Genomic DNA, 9,065 nt, shown 5'->3' on the forward strand with positions numbered 1-9,065 from the left:
TTAAATTGAATTATATATATTATCCAGAGTTACCTCAATAGAATAAAATTACAATCCACATAATTTTTTATTAGAAATGTGCACATTTGTATTTGAATATAATATGCAAGAAAAATATTAAAATCTGGGGTTATTGGAATCAAATCTGGAAACAGCTCATATAGATGCTAACTTATGTAATTAATTAATCCATCATCCTTTTCAAAAAAACAATTAATTAATTTAACAGCTACAATTCAAGAAAGAGGATAACAAAAGTCCAAATTTTTTCCATAGAGTATCTATTTATCTCCTCAATACATAATCTCCATCACCATTCACCGGCTTTTCATTCTCTAATGGACCTCCCACTACCCTCTTTCTCTTGTGCAATACTGTTTATCATTTTGGTGGTATTGATATATAGGAAAAAACCCAACTCAAAAACTCCAAATCTTCCCCCAAATCCATGGAGACTACCACTAATAGGGAACATGCACCAGCTAGCCGGTTCAGTTCCCCACCGTTCACTCAGAAACTTAGCTCGAAAATACGGTCCTATAATGCATTTAAAGCTGGGAGAAGTTTCTGCTATCGTTATTTCATCATCTGAATCAGCAAAAGAGATCATGAAGACCCATGATATAGCCTTTGCAGACAGACCAAAGCTTCTTGCCGTGGAAATCATAACTTATGATTCCACCAATATTGCTTTTGCTCCTTACGGGGATTACTGGAGACAACTACGCAAGATTTGCACCTTGGAGCTTTTGAGCACAAGACGTGTTAAGTCTTACAGATCCATTCGAGAAGAAGGGGTGGATGATCTTGTCGATTACATCCGCAGTTCTGTTAATGGCCTTGCAATTAATCTAACCGAGAAGATTTTTTCCTTCAATAATGATACAATCTCTCAGACTGCTCTTGGGATGAAATGCAAAGATCAAGCAGAGTTTTTTTCTACCATTAAGGCAGTGATAGAGCTAGTTGGAGGCTTTGATATACACGACGTCTTCCCTTCTCTAAAGTTCCTTCATTTTGTTAGTAAGGCGAGGTCGACATTAGAGAAAGCACATCATATTATTGATAGGATTTTCAATGATATCATTGTCCAACATCAGTTGAAAAGGGAAATGAACAAAGCACAGAAAGTTGAGCATATTCATGAAGATCTGGTAGATGTTCTTTTAAGGATTGGGGAGAGTGGAGATCTACAGTTTCCCATCACCATCGACAACATTAAAGCTGTAATCCTGGTAATAAATATATTTCCCTAAACTTAAATATTTATGTATTGCAAATATTATATTTATGCATACAAAGACAAAGTATATGATTTGGCTTGGAAGTTGAACTTGTAGCTTTATTTGGCTTTTGACATCCTAGTCAATAAGAACACATAACAAAAAGTGACTGCGGTTATTATTTTTTCGTTAACTGGATAAATATGACAAGTTTTGATAAGTTAGAAGGCGTAAATATAATATTTTCAATACATAAGTAAGATGAGTTCTTTATTCTTTTTTATTCAATTTCTGGTATTCTTCAGATATTCTTATTTATACCTTACATGTTGAACATGTTATCGTCTAACTAGGACATCTTAACGGCGGGAACAGAAACTTCATCTACAACTTTGGATTGGGCAATGGCCGAAATGATGAGAAACCCAAGGATAATGAAGAAGGCGCAAAATGAGGTGAGACAATCTATGATAGGAAAAACAAAGATCAACGAAGTTGATCTTGAAAAACTAAGTTATTTAAAAGTTGTTATAAAAGAGACTCTAAGGATGCATCCGCCAGTACCACTCTTACTTCCTAGGGAAGCAAGGGAAAATGTTAAGATTTTTGGATATGACATACCGGAGAAAACTAGAGTTATTGTTAACTCGTGGGCGATCATGAGAGACCCAGAACACTGGAAGGAACCCGACGAATTTATACCAGAGAGGTTCGAGTCTAATGACTCGTATGTAGATATGAAGGGAACGGATTTTAGATACATACCATTTGGGGCAGGTAGAAGGATGTGTCCTGGCTTGACATTTGGAATAGCTAGCATTGAACTGCCACTTGCTGCATTGCTTTATCATTTTGATTGGAGTCTAGCTGATGGGATCAACCCTGAAGAACTTAACATGGAAGAAACCTTTGGAGCAACTTCTAGGAGAAAAGAGAACCTCTCCTTGATTGCATACCATTTTGATCCTTGATTCATGCTAAATATTATTTTACCATGTTGTGTATGATGTATGTTCATTTCCTTTTCTTATTTGGTAGAACATAATAAACCAAACTGCCTCGTTTGCTCTTACAAGTAGAGTACCTAAGATTTGGGTGTCCTAAATTAAAAAAAATAAATGTTCTTGTTTTTTATTTCACTAGGCATATTTTATATTATCTTGAATAAATATAATAGTTTTGTATTGTTATTAACACATGTGACCCGAATTCAAACATTTTTAGGGTATTTAATTTTCTTGTTTTTAGTGCTTGTGAGAGTGTATCCCTATGCAACTTCTTAAATGGCTCTTAAGGCATGACTCTTACCATCTTCCATTTGAGTCTCATTCATGTCTTTAACATTAATTTTTAAGATTTTCAATAAAGTCAAGATCATGATGTTCAATCTTTTGGATACATGTTTATTATCTTATTATATATGGAAGATCTTTCACAAAGCCATCATCACAATTCTAAAAAACAATTGATAAAAACTACTATATGTTCTGAACATAAGACTTCAACCAACTTCATCTTAATCATCAATCAAGAACTTAATAAATAGTGTTATATTAGGAGAAGTTGCAATCATGACTACATTTAACATTTATAGTAAAATATTATTTTATTAAAAAAACATAGCATTCATCCATGACCGTGCACTACATTTGAGTTTTAAGAAAGAATTTTTAAGATGATATTAAAAATTAAAATAACTTTTCACATCATTCATATTCATGTTTACTCTCACTTTTAAAATTCAAAAAATAAATAAATAAGATTTGGATTGAGAGAAATCATGATGTAATTAATTTCAACAAATTAGACAGCTTTGGGAATAAAGGAATGGAAGGAAAAAAATAACAATTATTCCTTAAATTGGTTTGGGAATAAATTTTTTTGAATCATTACCAAATATTAGGAAATAATAAAACTTACAAAAAAATTTGGTTTTAGAAACTCATTCCTAACTTTACATAAATTTTTTTCGTAAATAAAATTCATTAACTAAGTTATCAGTTATTTAACTATAAACCTGAAACTTAAACCCTAAATCTTATGCCCTTGACCTAACTTGATATTTATCACATTTTATATTTTCAAACTTGTACTAATCTAAACATGAATATTAATAATCATACCTAAGTCCATTTTATCAACCAATTTTAATTCCAGTCTACTACTATCAAACCCATTCTTCCAGCATTCAATCTAAATGCCTCCTAAGATAGTTAAAAGGGTACTATGTTTAATTCCTTTATTTTTTTTTTGTGTGTGCAAGTCCTCACTTGATTCCAATTTTAATTCAAACTTATAAAATTAGACATTATGAGTGTTCGTTTACAAGGATGTAAGAAATACTTATTTGTCCTAAAACAATGTCTACTAATGTAGTATACATGTCTTTAACATTTGTAATCCTTTTCTTTTGTGAGTAAACTTTGTATGTACTTATTATTTTGTGTTTTTTATTTAATAAAATAAAAGAAGAAGATTAAAACTAAAGAGTAATGAGACGGAAAGAAACAAGGTTGATTAAACTCATATTTTTAATCAATTTTATCTTTAAAAGATTAAGAATATTTTAAATTATTATCTTAATTCATAATTTAATTTTCACCTATTAAATTAGTTTAAATGTTAAAATAATTTTAAAAAATCAATTTTTACATTCTCACGTCTTAAGGTGAAATGAAAGTAAGAGTGAGAGTTTTTTTTGTCTCTTTTTAAAAAAAAAATGACTTATCGTCATTTCATTAAAAATTATCGTCATTTCATTAAAAATTCCCGAAAACGAGAAAAAAACCCACGAGTTTAAGAGATCATTCTAGATAGACCTAGAATGATTTTTAAGTCGTATCATTCTAAATAAAAGAAAAAATGTAACTAAACTATTTGATTACAATGTTTTCGTTTCTAATAATTTTAGTAAACGGTAAATTCCAATTCATGCTGATATTCCAATTCTGCTCCGTACTTGGAACTTTTCTCCACGTTCCCGCAAGTGTGCCACAATCCGAAACTATGTCTCTCCATAATTTTTCAACACTTTTGCGGGTTCTGCCATAAATTCTCGCATTACGTTCCTACCAAATATTATAAACTACTGCTCCAAAACCGCACTTGAATACGTTTGTTGCGAATCTGTTTCCTTTGGCTTTGAGTAGTGTTTCTTCTTTGATTTCTTTCTATTTCTTTGGGAAACTGATCATCTCCAAGCTTCTAGAAAATCTGTCCCAAATTTCCAATGTTATACTACAACTCCCAAACAGGTGATCAATGGTTTCCTCACATCCGTTGCATAGAGGACATCTCACGTCTGGGATGCTCATATACTTGCTGATACGGTCACGAGTGCTGAGTCTTTCCCAGAAGACAATCCATAGGATGATCTGGTGTCGAGGAATGCTCTTGGTTGACCATACGAGAGGAGTCCATTCTACTTTCTGCGCTTTTTCTTGGATTATCTCCCATATTCTCTTTGAGACCAGCTTCCCATTGTCTTCTGCATTCTATTCATGAACGGCGTGCCTGTCTTGGAGTTGTATATTACTGATGTGGTCCAGTATCCTCTGTCCTTCTAGATTTCTTCTCAAAAGCGAGTCCTAGTCTCCGTCTTTTACGTCTCTGATTTTCGTCACTACGCAGTTCATTTTGATACGTGTATTTTTGAACTCCTCTTTGTGAATGATTGGCTGGTTTTCGAACTAGGGATCATGCCTGAACATAGTGAATTTCCTGTCCCTTAGTCGAATATTGTAAAGGTCTGCAATATCACTTCTCAGTTTAATAATTTTCTTTAGTGACCAGCTCATACCTTCATTGATTTTACACGTCTAGATACTAGTTTCCTGTTTCATAAATCGCGTGTGTACCCATTTGATCCATAATGATTCCTGGATGCATTCCAATGCCCATAGATTCTTGAATGTTAGAGCCGTGTTCCACTTGACACAGTTCTTCAGGCCAAATGCCTCCCTCCTCTTTCGGCTTACAAAGAGCAGTCCATTTGATTTTCTTTCCTCCTCTCCCACTACTGCCCTAGATGAAGTTCCTCATTAGCGTGTCTAGCTCTTTCATTACCTTCTTTGGAATGACCATCTGTTGTGCCTAGTATCCAATTATGCCCATGATTACGGTTTAGATAAACTCGATCCTCCCTGCATAAGAGAGTTTCTTCGTCGCCTAGCCATATATCATGTTTTTTACCTTTTCAATCAGTGGCTTGTAGTGTGAGATCTCGATCTGTTTCGCGTTTAACGGAATCCCCAAAGTACCTTACGGGAAAGCTGCCTTTTGTAATGCCCATGATGTTGAATATGTCCTACTTTGTTTCGTCCTTCACTTCTCCATAAAATGTCACACTTTTTCTTTCATTAATAGTAAGACCTGTAACTTAAAAAAATGTTAGTGCAACCCTAATAGTTTTAATGAAATCGACGTCTATGTGCGCTAGAATGAACAAATCGTCAGCAAAGCATTAATGAGTTACCTCCTCTACCTCACAGAAAGGGTGAAAGATGTATGGACGATTCTTTCAGAACATCGAGAAGATGCTCTCAAAGATCGCCATGATAGCTACAAAAAAGGTAAGAAGAGAGGGGTCCCCTTGCCTTATACCCCGTTTTTACCTTTGAAGTAGTCTATGTTGACTCCATTCACGCTAACAACAAAACAGGATGAAGAAACGCATTGCATAATCCAATCAATAAAAATCAATGGAAAATCATATACAACCAGAAAATCCCGAATGACTTCCCATCTAACAGAGTCGAAAGCTTTCTTGATATCTATTTTGAAAGCCACTCTCGAGGATATTTTCTTTTTCCCGTAGTCTTTTAAAAGGCTCTGCATGAAAAGAATATTATGAGAGATTGTCCTTCCCAGAATAAATGCAGAGTGAGTTAAAATGACTGTTAAAATAATTATTAAAATGAGGGTGAGAGTGAGAGTGAGAGTGAGAGTGAGAGTGAGAGTGAGAGTGAGAGTGAGAGTGAGAGTGAGAGTGAGAGTGAGAGTGATTATTGTAGGATCATACTAATTTTCCACACAAAAACTAAAACCATGCTTTACTTTTAAAGTAATGTATCATTATCAATTTGAAAGTTTATTACAAATTTATAATCAAATATATAATAAAAAAAACTAGCCCCTTTTTAATTTTAACCATGTATTTTTTTTGAAATAAAATAAAATAGTTTGTAAATCTTTTTTTTTTGGAAAACGACTTAGTGTCATTTTATTAAAATCCTAAAACGGGAAAGAAAACGGACATAGTTTCCTCTAACTTTCTAACAAACCTAGAAAGTTAGAATAAAGTTCAAGAACCAAACAATTCTAACAAAGCAACATACGTGACTTACAAACAAAACATAAAGAACTAGCTAGCCTTAAAACATTTAAAAGACGTGACTTCATCATAATTGACTTTCTATTCGTGACAAAGGACCCATTCCCGATAGCCTTTAGGAATCCGTCTCCACGTTCTAATTAGCGCACCACAATCAAATACAATGTCGTTCCACACATGATCAACGTTTCGACGAACTCTACCAATGACTTTAGCATTTCTCTCAGCCCATAAATGATAAACGATGGCAGCAAACCCACACTTAAAGACGTTAGTATGAAATTTACTACCTTTAGATAAGACTTGGGCAACAACTTTTATATCCTCCCAGGACTCCGGCAAGCTCACAATTTCCATGGCTAAAGTGAAAAGATTCCAAATAGACTTAGCAAAAAAACAGTCACCCAAAAGATGATCAATGAACTCCGCAAACCCACTACAAAGAACACAATTGGCGTCCGGAATATCCATATAAGCAAGAATACGATCACGTGTATTAAGTCTACCATGGAAAGCCAACCAAAGAATAAACCGGTGTCTCGGAATGATTTTCGAGGACCACACAAGTGAAGCCCAACTTACAATTTGACCTCTTTCCCGAATAACACAAGTGCACAACAGCCATATTACAAATATTGAGACTATTCAAATGATCAATAGCTCTTTTGCCTTCCAAGACTCTAGTAATAACCGAAACCCAAAGCCCGCTATGAATGTTATGGACTATGGCAGCCGCCCAATCCCTCCGGATCCTTAGGCCTCGGAATTCGTCTCTACTAATAAATAGTTTGTTTTCGAACTATGGGTCGTGCCAAAACAGAGTGCCACGCCCATCACCAATTCGGATGTCAAATATCGAACCAATGTTGTTTTTGAGCTTCAATATCTTCTTTAATGACCAAGCTATGTCGTCGGTAATTTTGCACGTCCATATGCTCATTTCACGTTTCAAAAACTGGGAGTGCACCCATTTGACCCATAAGGAATCCTGCTTAGATTGTAAGGCCCATAAATGCTTGTAAGTAACAGCACGATTCCATTCGACACAATTCTTCAAACCCACACCTCCTTCGTCCTTAGGTTTACACACATCAGTCCACTTGACTTTTTTCCCCCACGGCCATGAGTGCCCCAAATAAAGTCCCGTAATAATGTATCAAGCTCCCGCATCACCTTCTTAGAAAGAATAATTTGTTGAAACTAATACCCGATACGCCCCATTACCACGCTGCCCACCAATTCAATCCTTCTCGCATAAGATAACTTATTGGCTGCCGAACCCATAATCATGTTTTTTACCTTCTCAATAAGTGGCATGCAATGTACTACATGAATCTGCCTTCTTGTAAGCGAAATCCCCAAGTAACGAACTGAAAACGACCCTTCGGAGATGCCCATGATGTCTTGTATCCTTGCCTTTGTCTCGTCATTAACACCGCCATAGAACACTGCACTTTTTTTTCTCATTAATCAATAAACCTGTAACATCAGAAAATAATTTAAGAGCATCCTTTATAGTTTTAACGGTATCAACATCGGCGCGTGCAATAACAAATAGGTCGTCAACAAAACAAAAGTGAGTAATCTTCTCCTCCTCGCAGAAATGGTGGAAAGTGTAATGGCGGTTCTTTCGGAATGTCGTTAAGACATTCTCAAAGACCTCCATGATCAACACAAAGATAAAATAAGAGAGAGGGTCACCTTGCCTCACGCCACTTTCTCCTTTGAAGTAGCCACCGTGCGCTCCATTAACTCAGACAACGAAACGGGAGGTAGAAACGCACTGCATAATCCATTAAATGAAGATTCTAGGGAAGCCCTAGATGACATGAAAACCATTGATAGTTTCCCACTTGACGGAATCAAAAGCCTTGTGAATGTCAATTTTAAACGCGATCCGAGGTGAGATCCTCTTTTTCCTGTAACCCTTAAGAATATTCTGCATTAAGAGAATGTTATGCGATATAGACCTACCGGGTATGAATGCAGATTGTCCTAGACTAACAATGCTAGAAATCACTTTTTGAAACCGTTTTATAAGTATTTTCGAAATGATTTTATAAACAACGTTACATCATGAAATGGGTCGGAAGTCTTGTATTTTTTCAGGCACGAAACTTTTGGGAATGAGGTTTAAAACAGTTAGATTTCATTACTTGAGCATTTTACGATTCTTAAAAAACTCTAAAACCCCCTCCGTAATGTCATGGTCAACAATGTCCCAAATTACTTTGAAAAACTCTGTGTTAAACCCATCTGGACCGGAACTTTTGTTACCATTAATATCAGTCAGGGCCTTCCTAACCTCCTCTCTCGAGATAACCCTAATAAGATCACGACTATCATCAGCAGAAATCCTCTTGTCGACAATCTGATAGAGCGTATTAAGATGACTATGCTGCTGCCCAGCCTTAGCATAAGACCCCGATAATATTGGAGCCAAATCCTGAATCTAATCCTGGCCTTGCACAAAATCTCCATTGTCTTTCTTGAGCCTATGGACATTGTTT

At 35.4% G+C, this 9,065-nt stretch overlaps 3 protein-coding genes across 3 annotated transcripts; 1 reads left to right on the top strand and 2 right to left on the bottom strand.

Moving 5' to 3' along the window:
• Positions 1-347: 347 nt before the first annotated feature.
• On the top strand, positions 348-2,235 carry LOC124932526 (premnaspirodiene oxygenase-like). Its single transcript, XM_047473175.1, has 2 exons — positions 348-1,235; positions 1,577-2,235. The coding sequence occupies exons 1-2, from the start codon at positions 474-476 to the stop codon at positions 2,192-2,194; spliced, it is 1,380 nt and encodes a 459-aa protein (XP_047329131.1). The 5' UTR covers positions 348-473; the 3' UTR covers positions 2,195-2,235.
• A 4,401-nt stretch (positions 2,236-6,636) lies between these two features.
• LOC124930336 lies at positions 6,637-7,026 on the bottom strand. Its single transcript, XM_047470689.1, has one exon. It carries the CDS (start codon positions 7,024-7,026, stop codon positions 6,637-6,639), a length of 390 nt encoding a protein of 129 aa, XP_047326645.1.
• A 328-nt stretch (positions 7,027-7,354) lies between these two features.
• LOC124930337 lies at positions 7,355-8,221 on the bottom strand. The gene is made up of 3 exons (XM_047470690.1): positions 8,035-8,221; positions 7,855-8,003; positions 7,355-7,630 (listed from the first exon to the last, which is right to left on the bottom strand). Exons 1-3 carry the CDS (start codon positions 8,219-8,221, stop codon positions 7,355-7,357), a joined length of 612 nt encoding a protein of 203 aa, XP_047326646.1.
• Between the last annotated feature and the right edge of the window lie 844 nt (positions 8,222-9,065).

The sequence above is a fragment of the Impatiens glandulifera genome, chromosome 3 (genome assembly GCF_907164915.1).
Source record: "Impatiens glandulifera chromosome 3, dImpGla2.1, whole genome shotgun sequence".
In the NCBI taxonomy this organism is placed as follows: domain Eukaryota; kingdom Viridiplantae; phylum Streptophyta; class Magnoliopsida; order Ericales; family Balsaminaceae; genus Impatiens; species Impatiens glandulifera.